General features: G+C 39.8%; 1 protein-coding gene across 3 annotated transcripts in view; it reads right to left on the bottom strand.

Moving 5' to 3' along the window:
* DCDC2 (doublecortin domain containing 2) overlaps positions 1–17,345 on the bottom strand; it is a 226,629-nt gene that overhangs the window by 117,781 nt on the left and 91,503 nt on the right. For all 3 annotated transcript variants that reach the window (XM_063451678.1, XM_063451679.1, XM_063451677.1), the window contains one exon: positions 9,224–9,404. In XM_063451678.1, coding sequence (XP_063307748.1) covers positions 9,224–9,404 — 181 coding nt within the window. The remainder of the gene's footprint in view (positions 1–9,223; positions 9,405–17,345) is intronic.

Below are 17,345 nucleotides of genomic sequence, written 5' to 3'. Positions count from 1 at the left end.
GATAAGGGTAAAATACCTTATTGTGATAGGTCTGTATCAATTCCTATACATAATAAACAAGAAAGAGCATAGTATAATACTGCTTTACAAAATGAATCAAATATAGCAGTCTTACTGGTCCCACTCACATGGGTTGGAGCCTGTTAATGGATAAACTGGCTCAGGTAAAAGCGCTTTAGGGAAAGATTTCCACTGTGTTCCACCGGGCTGGAGCTTGAACCTCCGAATATATGGAGAATAGAGCAGGCAAAAACACCAATTTTAGAAAGTATCCAATGTATAATTTATTAACAAACATATAAAATCTTACATTCCAAATTGGATGATGTCAGCATAAGGCACAACGCGTTTCGACGTCACAATACGTCTTCCTCAGGTGCAGTGCTGTATACAAACTCCACATTCATTTAAATATGCTATTTTGCCCGGGAAAAAAATGTAAAGAAACCCAAAGGGACTTATGCGATTGGATGAGGGATAAGGGGGGCGGTTTCTTTACATTTTTTTCCCGGGCAAAATAGCATATTTAAATGAATGTGGAGTTTGTATACAGCACTGCACCTGAGGAAGACGTATTGTGACGTCGAAACGCGTTGTGCCTTATGCTGACATCATCCAATTTGGAATGTAAGATTTTATATGTTTGTTAATAAATTATACATTGGATACTTTCTAAAATTGGTGTTTTTGCCTGCTCTATTCTCCATATATTCGGAGGTTCAAGCTCCAGCCCGGTGGAACACAGTGGAAATCTTTCCCTAAAGCGCTTTTACCTGAGCCAGTTTATCCATTAACAGGCTCCCACCCATGTGAGTGGGACCAGTAAGACTGCTATATTTGATTCATTTTGTAAAGCAGTATTATACTATGCTCTTTCTTGTTTATTATGTATAGGAATTGATACAGACCTATCACAATAAGGTATTTTACCCTTATCCTATATATACATCTTTGGGATATACCACTAAAAAATTTTTTACGTGTACATACACCTTTGGGATACACCATCAAGACACTATTGTGTGTATTTACCACGAGCGCTGCACACTTTTTTGTATTCTTGTATTGTCAAACAGAGTCTTATCGAAAAATAAAAAGTAAGTTTACATTAGTGCTGATATTTGCATACGACTATGACAAAGTATGTAATAAATAACTGTAGTTCGGTGGAGAATAGTCACTAAAATTGTGAATCATTGAGGTATGTCTTAAATATTAACATATAAGATTTTTCTCTAACATACTGCATATTAACGAGATTTAACAATAATAAAAAAAAAAAACATAAGAAGAAAATTTGCAGAAAAAAAGCAAAATTGCTCTTTTTTTTTTTTTTTTTAAATGTAGAGAGTGTATGGTTATGTATATGAGACAGGTTGCCATATTCCAATTTCTCTAATGGTTTATCATACACCATGCAAGTTGGGCACTTCCAATAAGTAACTATAGCTTTCTTGGTTGCGAGGAATACAAAGCATAACATTTGTCTTTGAGATTTGGACAAATATTGAGGGAACACATGAAGTAGTGCCATTTGTTGGTCAGGGGTTATCTGGGTCCCCATCAAGCCAGTGACATACCAAAGACGTCCGGAATCAAAGATGTTATCTGATGGTTTGGGCACCTGGGGATTACATCGATATGAATTACTTATTTGTAGATGTTTAAGAAATGCCTTGTTAAATAAGCCTGTTTGGTTGTGTACCACCTAGAATTCCATGAGAGGTTATGAGGCTCCCAAGTCCTATATGGTGGAGATTCCATGTTGAGATAGATCTGTGATCCTCCTCTCTAAAAATTCCAGCGGCATGAAGTCAAGGGTATTAACCAGGGATGGGAACTTGGTTGTTACCTTGTCCCTCGTCTTATGGGACAGCAAGGTTGTTGGGAATAGCGTAGCTACAGGAGGTCTGTTCTGTTTAGGCACTTGGAACAAGAACTGTATTCTCCACGGGCTCAGTACACTGTTTTCCACATCCACTCACTGTATGCCCCCCCATGCATAAAAGGAAATAGATTGGACCAATAACACTGCATTGTAATATGATTTTAGACATGGCAGGTATTAGTCATATATACTTTTTTTGCTACAAACTCCTCTACCCCTCTCTGCATAGTCATAAGAAATTTGCCAGGTCTACATACCGGCTCTGTGTGGAGAACATGTAGTAATTTTGGAATGACGCCCATCTTTACAGTTGCTCTCTTGCCCAGCAAGGAAAACTCCATTTGTATAAATCTTCCAAATTCCAAATTGAGGGGCAGTTTTTTTGGAAGCTTTATGCCCAGATATTCAATATAGGAAGTGTTTTAGTCATATGGGATATCTGTTTCAGTTGGTGAATTGTTTATAACTTATGCCTATGGGGAGAATTTGGGATTTGGATAGGTTGATATGTTTGCAAATTCCCATGATGTCTGCAGTAGGATGGGTAGGTTCTCTTATAGACAACATAATATTGTCTGCGAACATACTCAGTTTGCAGGATGTCCCTGGGGAATTGGGGTAACACTTAATATACAAGTTGTTCCTTATAGATAATGCTAGAGCTCTAAAGTCAAGTCGTACAGTAAGGGTCAGAGTGGGCACCCCTGTCTGGAACCATTAGATATGCAGAAACCCTTAGACAATAATCCCAAAATGAGTACCAAAATTGAAGGATTTGTGTAAAGAACCTAGATCGCTGAGAGAATGGTATGGGGAGGCCAAATATTAATAGGAATTCCTGCATATCTTGCCAGTGTACCCTATCGATGACTTTCTCAGCGTCCAGCTTGAGAAAGAGGCAAGGCGTCCCAGCCATACGGGCATGATACAGATGAATTTGCGAGTGTTACCTGTGAGTTGTCTTAAGGAAACAAATCCCACCTGATCAGTATGTAGTAGGTGTGGCAAGAGTGTGGTTAGTCTATTTGCCAGCACTTTTGCATACATTTTGGTGTCTATATTAAGTAGTTAAATTGGACTAATGTTTTGGCATAATATTGCTTTCTTTCCTGGTTTAGATAGTGTCACTGAGCGAGCAAGGGTTAATCCTTCTGGATCTACCCCTTCTGCAAGGATGTGATTGCAATCTGATAGGAAATATGGGACTAGACTCTTGAAGAGCGTTATATAATAAAGGCCAGAAAAACCGTCTGGATCTGGACTTTTTCCTGTGGGGAGTTTTACAATAACTGACTCAATCTCTTCCTCTGTAATTTGACCCTCTAGTGTTTTCTGTTAGTTGGAAGTTGTTTAGTTTGTCTAAGAATTTCCTGATAAGGGGTAGAGAAGGTTGCGTTGTGTGAGGGTCCCTATGAAGGTTGTGGATGAATCAGTAGAAAGAGGCCCATTCCTTGGTCATCCTGGCTGAGTTGAGGATCATCTGCCCATCTTTAGCAAGGAGGTATGCTGTGGTGGCTTACGCTTTATGAGCATGTAGCTTGCTTGTTAACCATTTCCCTGTTTTGTTGGCCTGTGCATAGTGTGTTTTTTTTTTTTTTTTTACCAACAAAAGGCATAATTCTGTATGTTGTAGTCATAGTTCCTTAAGTTCTTGTTTGATTAATATTAGCAGAGATGCAGATTGGTTTTTTTTGTGATGTTTGTCTGCTACAGCTAGGTTTGCTTCCAGTTTGCAGAATTTCGTATTAAATTGTTTCTTATGTGTTGAGGATATTTGGATAAGCTTTCCCCTTATGGCTGCTTTTTGGGTTAGCAAGAGGGATGTGACATTATTTATGTTTGTAATGAAGTATTGTTTTATGCGATCTGTTATGTCTTCCTGTATTTCCTTTTCTGCTAAGACAGAGTCATTTAGACTCCATAAACCCCTGCACCTAGTGGCATATTTTTCAGTCAGAGGCATAAAGATAGGACTGTGATCCGACTATAATGCATTGACTATAGAGCAATGCGTAATCCGTTGCGATGTGCTTCTGTCAACAAAAATATAATCATTGCAAGAGTGGCTAAGATGCCTGGAGTAGTAAAATGTGTAATCTTTTGTTGTGCGGTTCTCACTCTTTCATACATCCACCACCTCACTATAAAGCCATATCCTGGACACCCGGTCACCCTGCACTTTCAATCTATTGAGCTGAGCAGAGGCATGTGATCTAGATGTGCCCACGGAGGGGTCTACTGGTAAGTTAACATCTTTACATATAAATAATTTGTTATTATCCCAACTTGAGCTGTCAACCAATCCCATGACCATAAAGTTCCCATGTCCCATGGCTGCAAAACAAGCCCAAATCATCATTGCTCTACCGCCATGCTTGACAGTTGGTATGAGGTGTTTGAGCTGATATGCTGTGTTTGATTTTCACCAAATGTGGCGCTGTGCATCATGTCCAAATATCTCCACTTTAGTCTCATCTGTCCAAAAGACATTGTTATAGAAGTCTTGTGGTTTGTTCACATGCAACTTTGCAAACCTAAAACGTGCTGCCATGTTATTTTTAAAGAGAAGAGCCTTTCTCCTGACAATCCTTCTAAACAAACCATACTTGCTCAGTTTTTTTCTAATTGTACTGTCACAAACTTTAACATTTAACATGCCATCTGAAGCTTGCAGAGATGTAACTCTAGGTTTTTGCTATTTTTGACGGTCTGACCTTGGGGTATATTTGCTGGGATTCCACTCCTGGGAAGATTGGCAACTGTCTTGCATGTTTTCCACTTTTACGTAATCTCTCTCATTGCAGACTGGCCTTATAACCCTTCCCAGTTTGATAGGTAGCAATAGCTTCTCTAAGATCATTGCTGATGTCTTTCCTCCTTGGCATTGTTTTAACACACGCCTGAATGCTCCAGAACAGGAAACTGCTAAAACTTCAGCTTTTATAGAGGTGGTCACACTTGCTGATGGTTAGTTAATCAAGCACATTTGGTTAGCAGTACATGTCTGTTACTGAGCCCCTTGATTTCTAATATAACTTATGTGTGCTGTAAGAAGTAATATTTCCCAGCTATTATGCTCTGAGGCGCTGGAGCGCCCCTAATGCATCTCCGCTCATGTCTGCTCTGTCCCAACAATGTACAGATTTTAAAGTCTAAATGGCCTGAACTGCATCATATGGTTTTGCTCCATTCAAACTTAGGTGAATAACCACTTCTATCTTTTTTATAAGTGTGTCCTGTTATACAGTACTACAGAATTCCACTGTTCTAACAATAATATGATAATTCCTATTATGTACTATTATGTACTATTTAAAAATGTGTCAGACCTTTATAAATAAAATGATAGTACATTTGTATGATATGGTTTGGTAAATTACCTAAATCAACCACTAGATGGCAACCTAGTGATTGTGCACATTGGTAACTGTGTGTGTCAGTGCATTTGAATAAGTATATGTGAGTTTGTGGGTATCATTGAGTATATGCATTAATGATAGTGTGTCAGCGTGGTTGTTAGGGTCACTGTGTGTGACCCATACAAGGAAATGTGTATACCAGTGTCTGTTAATGAGTCTATGTGGGCATCAGTGATTGAGTGCCTGTGAACATGTGTATGTTCATTTGAGAGTACGCATGTAAGTGGCAGTAAAACAGTATATCAGTGAGCATCAATCAGTTTCTGTGTCAAAAAGTGCATCCATTCCTCAAAAAAATATTCTGAGATTATATATATATTTTTTTTATATAAAATGACATAAAATATTATTTTATTAATTATTCTGTTTATACTATATACACAAATATGAATGAAAATTATGATACAATAATGATACACAGGGGGGCGGAGCCTAACACCGTACCGGAGCAGTCGCCATTACTCAGAGCTCCGATAAAAATCATCTAAAATCCGCTGACATCGGGGCCACACAACGAACCCGGTGATCTCAAACAGCGACGCAGCACTCAGACCACCCCTCCAGTAAGGCTGATGCCGTTCTTTTCAACACCCGGCACGAAAACTCGTAAACGAGGCGGTAAGGCCTACCGCGCGGGCGGACAATACGGAGAGCGAGAGGAGAGGGACTGGCCGTGGCAAATCTCTGCCTTTGGGGACCTGCAGTCATACCAGCTTAGGGCAGGTGAGATGGGATGGAAAACCCCAAAACCGACCCCGGCCGCCATGAAACCGCGGCTGGACATCAGCCAAATGCTGCAAACACCCAGGGTATCGCAAGCACCCACCCCCTGTGGGGCCTCACCAGTGCCCTCGGACGAAGAACCCACATATAACAGCCCCTCACCTGACCCCCGTGGTCCAGAACCTTCACTGGCACCAAAGGACTGTACCCCTGCCACGAAAGGGGATATTCAAAGCATGCTGGCAGGCCTCCAACACAACCTCAAACTAATGTGGGAAGCGGATCTGGCAGCACTCAATACAAAAGTCCAAGCAGTGACCGCACGCACTCAGGCCACGGAAGGGGCCATAACAGACTTGAAACACAACATCCACACAATGGGCGACAAGATCCAGCAAATACAAACTGCCCAGGAAAATCTTTCTAACCACGTCCACCTTCTGGACGACAGGAGCCGGCGAAAAAATATAAAGATCAGGGGGGTACTAGAATCTGTGCCACTGGAGGAACTGCCCCATTATGTTAGACGCCTAGTGACAGAGATAATGCCGGCAAAGCAGGCTAAATCTTTTCAATTTGATGGGGTGTACAGAATCTCCAAGTCGCCACAGGCACCCAACACAGCACCACGAGACATTATACTCAGATGTCAAACAATGTCAGATAAACTAGGGCTATTGGCTGCACTTCGGGGCAAGACCCCATTGGAGTTTGAATCATGTCGTCTTTCATTCTTCCAAGACCTAAGCAGAGCCACGCTCCTCTGGCGCAGGGACATGCAAACGGTTACTAAACCGCTACATACAGCTGGAATTACCTACAAATGGGCAACCCCCAGAACTTTGTGGGTGACTGCAAATGGAGAACAACACAAAGCCACGAACCCCCAGGAGGGCCAAAGTATACTGGACTTTTTAGGACTCTCACGCCAGAGCTGCCCGACGGCTACACAACCTCACCCTCAAACGGCAATAGCTGACAAAGCTCCAATCTTCCGGCCCAGAGAGGCGAAAACTCCTAAGACATGAACTGAGACCCTTCATCGGCTCCCTGTACTTGATCCGGTGGTCCGGTACCAACCGTACGGACCTGTCTTACCTCTCGATTATGTTTATTATGTTTAATACGCTTATTATCAGTTTATATTAAGTTTGGTTATGAGTTAGAAAATGCAAACACACTGATCTCCGGGGGCGAAGATGGGACCCTCACGGGGATGCTCTTAGCTGCTCTGGTAATGACCCCCCCCCCTCACCCCTAGGATATGGGGACATGCACACAGAGAGCCGCCAACATTAAATTCACACCAGACTGCAACTAGCGCCACGACGCTATACAGCAGCACACACCAACCTAGGCTCTACACTACAAAATAGGATTGACATAGATGTGCCTGTTTAATGGCGAAAAATAGCACTAACACTTGACCACAATATATTATGAGGGTGCGTATCGCCCTCAAGGCCACCACTCGTTATGACATCCCAGAATGTAATGCTATGTTCTCTGTTATGATATATCTTTTGGTTCCATGACATGTTACACAAATGGAGAAGTTCTCTTACCCTAACTAGCCTTGCCTCCCAGCAGCACACATACTCACTCTAATCCGCTGTGAAACCAACAGCACTAGACTAACTCACTGTGACGCGGCCTCCCGTGTAAACACGCATAGGCTCCCGATACACTACATGGAAAAGTACCAGGCTTAGAGTTGAATCAAATGTTATGCTGTATTTTGAACCATCATATAACAAAATGTGCCACTCTTATTCATGCTACACTGCTGTTTTAATCTGCTGTACTTGAATGTGTCTGTTCAAGCTGTGTTGGCAATACAGACTTCACCGTATTTACTTGCACGTCAAAAATAAAAATTTACAAAAAAAAAAAAAATAATGATACACAGACATTAATAGACATGCAAGTATGTACAATACACTTAGAATTCAAATGCACAAACATAAAATGTAACAAGGGCTTCACACTCCTCACATGGATATTAACTAAACTGTGGAATGTAGGAAATGAAAATGTAAATGATTTAGGCCAAAATAGATGATTTGGAAAAATTTGATATTACTGCTACAGTGATAGCTTGGCTAATTTATCCTAAATTTTGTAATTTGGATTTTCATTCACAAACATTTTAGTGACATATCCATTCCTATAGTATGTTTATCAAAGATAAATGGGATTTAAGAATTAAAAAAATAGAAACTTTATTTTAATTAGGCATGCAGTGGCATACAGTCAACATTTCAATCCCATTACTGGACTTTTTACAAGACGGCAAGCTAAAGGGACTGAAACAGTGACTGTCTGCTGTTGCTCATTTTTGTTTAAAATAAAGCAGGTATTTTGTTTATTTTATGTCCTGTTGGTGCTTTTGTTCATGTTGGGGCATTCTCAATTTTATCATATTTTACCTGTATAACTACACACTATGGTGATACCATGCATTATAGGAACTATGGTTTTGGAGGTGAGGGCAAAAATAAAGGAGTTGACCCCAAGCACCTTATGATCTTGCTACTCCCATGGCCAGTTTACATAGCCAGATAGCAAGGATTGTTTACTTCATGTGACACACTGCCTCTTTGTGAATGGCTTTCAAACACAGGGGGGGATACAACACCAAAAAACTCTTAACTATAACCACTCTAGTAAGCTTTATTGTTTGTGTTGCTGTAAGGGTTTTGATTGAGCGCTGTCTCAATGTGGACATTATCAAGATGCTTTACAATGATAACTTACAAAACAATAACTATATAGCTATTTTCACCAAAGAGGCAAATGTCCAATAAAAAGAAATCTCATGAAACAATTGATTCACAAGCATCATGACAGCAGCAATGCTTTCTTTTCAGATTGTCGCATGACAAAGGATACTTATTGCAGAATATATCCCACATGGAAATACTTATTGGGAAAATTCTCAAGGTACGTATTTAGAACAACTTATCCTATAAATCAAATGCAGCCTCACTTTGGGATCACTGCCACTCAAGATAATATGGACTGCATCCCCCATCAGGCTTAGCCTGCTAAATACAATTAGTAAACCCAGATAGAACTACAGACAAGCTGCCACTGCAATGAATACTCTCTCAGTATCCTCAGACAGCCAACTGGTTGCCCAGTCATAAGTCCTGAAGCTATTGGTGAAGGGTTATTGTAATTTGCCACTTACCATTCTCTTCATAGGCATCGTCAGAGACAAGTTGGCCATTGTTCAGTCTCACTTGGACAGGTTTGTTTGGTACTGGCGGCTCCTGGGGTTTCTTTCCTTTTGCTTTAGGCGGTTGAGGAGATATCAGATTATCTACAGCATCACTGGAACCACCTGTAGATTTAGTTTGACGTTCATTTCTCTGTGAAAACACAATCATTTTGTAACTATGAGGGTTAAGATTACTATCCATTCTTTTAGTATCTCTAGCAGCATGATACATCTTGGTTCACATGATGAAACATAACCTTATCAAGTCTAACAGAGAGATCTGCAAAAACATATTCCTAAAACTCTATAACACATATGACATATAACACACATTAAGTTACAATAAACTGTGTAGTTGTGTAAACAATCAGTATTTCACTCTTGACCCCTTACTTGTTTTGTCGTATTAACCTCTATGTATCATTTACTTATTGTACAGCTTTGAAACTCACTCAACTGACAGATGAAACCTGTATTTTATAGATCTACTTCCTAAACACACCTGCCAAGTCTGAGTTTTGAAATGAGATAAGGTTGGGGGGCATCGAACCAATGTTCATGTGTATATAATTGCAATGAAAACGCCACATCAGTCCTTGTTCTCCCAGTCGAATCAGTTTTCTAACAAGTTATCAGTTAACTAGTCAGAGTCAGGTACACAGTAAAAATCAGAAGGGCAAACAAGACAGGCAAGGGTAAAAGAGAAACTCAAGAAACAAAGTCAAGGTCATTACCAGAATACAATACAAATCACTAGGAACACACTAAATGGTACTGGGAAAATAAACCACAATAGGGCACAGAATCTAGGGCCAGGTCATGCCTGTGCCCCCAAAACGTGTGTGAATGGGGGCGCCGGAATGACGTGGGCCAATGGGAGCCGACCGCAAGGATAGGCGCCCATTTCCCTTTAAGAACGTGCTCACAATGCTCGGTGTGTGCTGCCCGCCAGGAGCAAGGAGTTTAAACAACAGGCGGCTCGCCTGAAGGCAAGAGTGGTAGAGCCGCATGCTGCTCAATCAGAGGACCCCTGCCGGCACGCATACCGGACAAGTACAGCTACAACTTGCAAGGAATCATGGATTATTGGTAATTTGTAAAAAAAAATTCAGGATTTCTGTCATTCTACACAATCCCTAAAAATTTTTTAAAAAATTAGAGCGCAGTTTTAGTTAATTTCACATTTTAATCTAGGGTCTTTGCTTTGCTGAGACTTTGGTTCACATATTCGTCTTAAAATGCTTGGCATATACTGATCAAGCAAAAACCATGTGCAATTTAAACCTATTTCTCATTTTTATTTATTGATCTTGTGATAAATCATAGTGTGGCCATATAACATGATTACCTCCAAAAAAATAAAATAAAAGCTAATGACATGAATCTGAACCATTTTTACATCTATTTTCTTATTTTCTACTTAGTGATATAAGATTCCGGTTTTGGAGCTCCTGGTTTTGTAATGAATTATCCCAATTCATAACAGTGTGGACTTTCTAGGATAGGATGGTTGACAACAGTCCTATTATTTATTCAACGCCTGCCAGGTTTATATAATTTGCTCCTGAACCATGTACTGTTCTGTTAACAAGTACTATTACAGAAAAATGTCTTAAATAAGAACCTCCTCTGTGATGGCTATAGGTACCACTCTTAAACACTTGTTTATACTTTACAGGTTCTTAAGCATCGTTGATCCCCAAAGACAAGTCATCCTTTCCTTGGAGATTAGTTTATTTACAGCATAAGGGACGACTCCCGTAGCAGAGGTGCAAGTTTCCCTAGCAGCAGAACAGATCACATACAATGAATTGCATCACACATCTTAACTACAACAACTTGTCTAATCACCTACAATTATACGGTGGATAAGGCAATGTCCCTGGGCTATTGCAGTTCCCCTAGTAACAGTGAAAATAAATACATTCCAGAAGATTATCAATGCTCAAGAACTCAGCCAGATCTTTGTATTTTAGGGGCCTACTTGTACTTGCACTATTGCTATGTACAATATTGTATACCATGTGGAAGCTCTTCGTGGTATAATGGAGATGAAAAGGCATGCCACCCAACAATACAATAAAGGTACAATGGCATCACATCATTGATATAGGATTTCAAACACTGTGCAATAGATTTTTTTTTTCTGAAAGGTAGGTAACAATTAGTATTTGGTCATATTCAGGTATGGTACGTTGGGTAGGGTCATTTCCATTTCACGGAGAGCACTGAGAGATAATGACCAACGTTGCAGCCAGTGAGTGGCACCACGCCTTCATGCTGGCACATTGGGTGTCCCTCACACTTAGGTCTATCCGATGGGCAAATCTGATCAGATGCATGGTTGGGCGCCACAGCCCAGTAGCAGTGCGACTGGGCACCTTTCAGATTAGCATTGCTGGGAATTGACTACAGATTACTATATAATTATGAGATTTGGAAATCGTCATTAAAGATGGGCCAATTAGTCACTACTGGCTGTCACCAGCTATAATTCTAGTTTTCAAGCACAAAGACTGACTCTACTATCCTGTATTGTTTGGGAGAGATTGGAGAGAATGCTGGGAGAGGCCAAAGCTAATACTAGAAGCAGATAAATCTTTTATTTTTGCAATACAGTATCTATAATCAGTATGCATTTGTTAGCCTTTAGACTAGCACAATATATAGTGCCAGCTATAGTTATCCATAGATTAAATGATGACTCTTACGTAGTGGATCATAACTTTTCTAGTTTAAATGCAAATGACTTGTTAAGTATTTAACTTTTCTAGTGTTAAGTCCTGACAGTTAACTAATGTTCTGTGCCTGTGGAATATGTTTTATAAGAAATAATTTTAGGCTTTTACAATTATATGTTTACCTAAGATGAGGAATCACTGCAAGAAACCTGACAGTTTATTTAACAGTTAGTTTCTGGAATAATTCATTTGATAGTCCCAGATATATTAATGTGGCCTCAACTGTACAGCGCTATCACAGTGGTTTAATTAAAGCCTTGCTTAACACTGCATTTTAATTTACCTCTACACCTTTTTTCTAATTGCTTTCACTCTTTGTAGAGAATAAATCACAATATTCCCCACTGCAATTATTTTTGTCACAAAATTCCTCTAACCGAATAACACATAACTATAGAAGTTATTTTATTAAAATGGACATGTCACTTTTTAAAGTCTTATTTTTCACTAATAAAACTTCTCATAACAAACCTATTTTACAATCTACAAATTGAACTATCCTACATTGAAGCATTGGAAATCTACCATTTCTGTATGCCACTGATGGCAGCCATATAAGCTAGCTATCGCAAGCTTTTCTTGATTACTCTTTTCCATTCAGGAATTCTCTCTGATGGAAAAAGACAGCTTAGAAGCAATAGTCCTCAGAAGGAAAGCAACAGACATGTAAAGTAATTAGTTATATCTGATATATCTTTATCTTTTCCAACAGCAAATAGCATGATCAATTAAGTTAAAAGTTAACGCTTGGCACCATAACAATGTCAAAGAAGTAGTTATGGTGTCTGGATATCCTGGACACCAGCGAATGGGATTAATGGGTTTCAGACTATTTAACCCCAAAGTTCTCCAGATGACAGCTATCCGCTCTGCCCCTCTTCCTACTCCTCTTCCAGTCCCAATCTTTCTCCTGTCATCGGTGATGGAACGAGAGCATCAACTAGCACTCTCAGCCGATCACTGGTTGCCCATTGAGATAATTGATTTAGTAAGGAACATACCTTCACATGAGTACATGTAATAATACAGGCACCATACATCTTGTAATATCAAGTAAGGGTCTGAAGCATTACTTCTTCCAGAAAAGGCAGCATTAATCAACACACTTATCGAAAATAAACACATTTAGGGGATTATTACCTAAATGGTGAATTGAAAACACGATATGCAAAATGCAGACCATGTGAGATTATAAGGAAAAATGATCAAACTGATTACAATGGACATTGTAAGTCACTGTTCAGTCAATGAGCCCCTTAAAAAGGGCCCTGAGGTGTAGGAATGTTTGGAATTACATAGTAGACAATCTCAGTTAAAAAGTAACTAAACTCAGTATGTGCTGACTCACATCATTACCAATGCACCTTTACTGAACAGTAAGGTACTTCTGCCAGTTTTGTCCAGTCATTGGATACCTTTTGTACATTTATATTAAGAGGCAACTAAACATTTGTGGTGAATAGAAAATTAAGTTCAAATTTTGAACTAAAATAGTCAATCTGTGGGCAATTTTTCCAAAATTCTCTCTAAATTTTCTTATTAGGATTTCAGTGAACTACAGTTCACAGGGTTATTCCGTAACGTGTGAATGTGTCAAAAACTGATTTGGAAACTTCTTCAGCTCACCTATAGGTCACAGATGGGTTAGTTTAGCCTGCATTTTGACACTCAGATGTCTATTTGCAACAATTTAGAGTTTATTGAAGAGCCCTGTCATTATCTAATGAATGAAGTAAACATTATAACACTAGAGGCATGCGGGAGGCATAGTGTGAGCCGTTCGTGGTATAGTAAAAAGGGCGGGCTGGCCAAGGGTAATGTGCAGAACAGCTTTTTAACACTGTCTGGCTGTTCTTTCTAAATATATATCCTCTCTCTTCAGTATATATTTTGTTTTCTGAGTGTCTGTCCATTCTTTTCCCTAAATGTCTGCCCTGTCTCTTTTGTATTAACTTTTCCCTAGTCTATCTCTTGTATCCCTCATACGGTCTGTTCTTTCTGTATGAAACTGCACAGGTTGCTTTTTACTAAGCTTCTCTCCCAGTCCATGCTTTTCGGGTACTGTCCCGCGCCCCACCTTAGATTCACATTTCCCACTTTTGGGAACACCAGGATTCTGTCCCTAACATTCATAGCACAAGCGCATCAATAGACGTGCTCCTGCTATGATTAGGGCACTAGGACCCTGTAGGGAGCACTGAAACCTCAGAGGGCCGACCTGCATGATGTATTATGGGAAGATCTGCCCTTTGTGGCAGAGCTAATGAAGGAAACCCATCACTGATCCGCCCCCTTTACCTCCCACCTGCATCACGACACGCAGGACGCTGGAGTTGGGGAGTATGCTAGTCAGACCGTTTTTGTCCAAAGCAGAAAGACTGAGGATGATTTCACAAATATCTAGCCAGTCTATTTTATCAATCTGTCTGCACAGTTGTACATTTTTCTACATCTGTTAAACACCTATTACTTATAAGGTAAAAAATAGACAGGTGGATACTTACATGTTAGTTTGCTGAACAATGTCACAGACTTTTTCTCCATATCAGCTATTTTAGCAAGTTTTGCAACTCAGATTTTAACTTTTAAACTGACTCACATTTGAGGCCAAAATATCTGAAATTGAAGAATTTCCAAGGCATGTACAGTTGTGCTCAAAAGTTTGCATACCCTTGGAGAATTGGTAATATATGTACCATTTTTAAAGTAAGCAGGCAAAACACATTTTCTTTTATTTCCTATGGGATTCATATTTAACTGTAGATTGTAACAGAATGGCACAATCATAAAACAAAACATGGCAACAAAGAAAACAATGAAATGACCCTTGTTCAAAAGTCTGTATACCCTTAGTTCTTAATACTGTGTATTTCCCCCTTTTGTATCAGTGACAGCGTGCAGTCTTTTGTAAATGTTGTCTATGAGGCCCCCAATTCTTGCAGGTGGTATAGCTGCCCATTTGCCTCGGAAAAATGCCTCCTGGTCATGCAAAGTCTTTGGTCGTCTTGCATGAACCGCACGTTTGAGATCTCCCCAGAGTGGCTCGATGATATTAAGGTCAGGAGACTGTGATGGCCATTCCAGAACCTTCACCTTTTTCTGCTGTAACCACTGGATGGTCATCTTGGCCTTGTGCTCAGGGTCATTGTCATGCTGGAAAGTCCAAGAGCTTCCATGCGCAGCTATCGTGCAGAATAATGCAAATTGTCTGCCGGTATTTTCTGATAACATGCTGCATTTATCTTGCCATCAATTTTCATAAGATTCCCATGCCTTTAGAGCTCACACACACCCAAAACATATGTTAGCCACCATCATGCTTCACAGTGGGGATGGTATTCTTTTCATTATAGGCCTTGTTGACCCCTCTCCAAACATAATGCTTATGGTTGTGACCATAAAGCTCTACTTTGGTCTCGTCACTCCAAATTACAGTGTGAAGCTGTGACGTGTGTCAAGGTGTTGTTGGCATATTGTAACCAGGCTTTTTAGTGGCATTGGCGCAGTAAAGGCTTCTTTCTGGAAACTTGAACATGCAGCTCATTTTTGTTCAAGTGTCGTTGTATTGTGCTCTTTGAAATGATCACACCATCTATATCCAGAGCAGCCTGTATTTCTCCCGAGGTTACTTGTGGCTTTTTTTTGTATCCCAAACAATTCTTCTGGCAGTTGTGGCTGAAATCTTTCTTGGTCTACCTGACCTTGGCTTGGTATGAAGAGATTCACAAATGTTTCCACATTTTAATAAGTGATGGAGCAGTCCTGACTGGCATTTTTAAGGCTTTGGATATCTTTTTATATCCTTTTACATCTTTATAAAGTTCCATTACCTTGTTACGCAGGTCTTTTGATAGTACTTTTGATCAGGGCCATTTAGGTGATTTCTGTTACCATTATGATTTAAAAAGGAGCCAAACAACTATGTTATAATACATGGCTTCATATGATCACTATTCTTCAATACAATATTTTTTTTTTTGCTTGATCAGTCATATTCTCAAAATCAATGCCAAAATGTCACAATTTCTGCCAGAGTATGAAAACTTTTGAGCACAACTGTACATCTTATTTATTTCTGTTTTGGCCTCAATTGTTTATTTTGAATATATGTTAAAGGAACACTATAGGATCAGGAACACAGACATGTATTCCTGACCATATAGTGTTAAAGGGACACTATAGTCACCTGAACAACTTTAGCTTAATGAAGCAGTTTTGGTGTATAGAACATGCCCCTGCAGCCTCACTGCTCAATCCTCTGCCATTTAGGAGTTAAATCCCTTTGTTTATGAGACATAGTCACACCTCCCTGCATGTGACTTGCACAGCTTTCCATAAACACTTCCTGTAAAGAGAGCCTTATTTATGCTTTCTTTATTGCAAGTTCTGTTTAATTAAGATTTCCTTATCCCCTGCTATGTTAATAGCTTGCTAGACCCTGCAAGAGCCTCCTGTATGTGATTAAAGTTCAATTTAGAGATTGAGATACAATTATTTAAGGTAAATTACATCTGTTTGAAAGTGAAACCAGTTTATTTTTTCATGCAGGCTGTGTCAATCATAGGCAGGGGAGGTGTGGCTAGGGCTGCATAAGCAGAAACAAAGTGATTTAACTCCTAAATGACAGTGAATTGAGCAGTGAAAATTGCAGGGGAATGATTTGTACACTAAAACTGCTTTATTTAGCTAAAGTAATTTAGGTGACTATAGTGTTCCTTTAAAACCATCATCTAGCACACCTGGCCCCTACTTACCCCCTAAACATAGCAAAACCTTACCTTTATTCCAGTCTCCTGCTGCTGGCTCTGCCCCTGATCTGCCTGCTTGGCTGACATAATCAGAAGTTGTGTTCTGAGCCAATCACAATGATTGGATTGGCTGAGCTTGTCAAGGAGGCAGATCAGGGCAGAGCCAGCACAACCTATACACATCCCTGGCCAATCAGCATCTCCTCATAGAGATGCATTGAATCAATGCATCTCTAAGAGGAAAGTTCAGTGTCTCCATGCAGTGGGCGGAGCACTGCCCACTGAAGCACCCCCAGTAGCAATCTGAGGAATGGCCAGTGGAGGTATCCCTATGCTGTAATGTAAACACTGCATTTTCTCTCAAAACACAGTGTTTACTGCAAAAAGACTGAAGGGGATAATTATACTCACCAGAACAAATATAATAAATAGTTGTTCTGGTAACTATCGTGTCCCTTTGATGTATGAATACCATGTGCTAATGTTGCTGCAGATTTAATGCTAAGGAAGGCTAGGATTCACTCCCTAAACCTAGAAAGTCAGTGTACAACATGGAATTTGAGCACTTGCTTTATTGATTAAAAATTGTTGGTGGGCCTGTTT

This window comes from Pelobates fuscus, chromosome 4 (genome assembly GCF_036172605.1).
Source record: "Pelobates fuscus isolate aPelFus1 chromosome 4, aPelFus1.pri, whole genome shotgun sequence".
Classification (NCBI taxonomy): Eukaryota; Metazoa; Chordata; class Amphibia; order Anura; family Pelobatidae; genus Pelobates; species Pelobates fuscus.
Note: the sequence above shows the minus strand (reverse complement) of the source record. Positions and strands in the feature narration are given on the sequence as shown.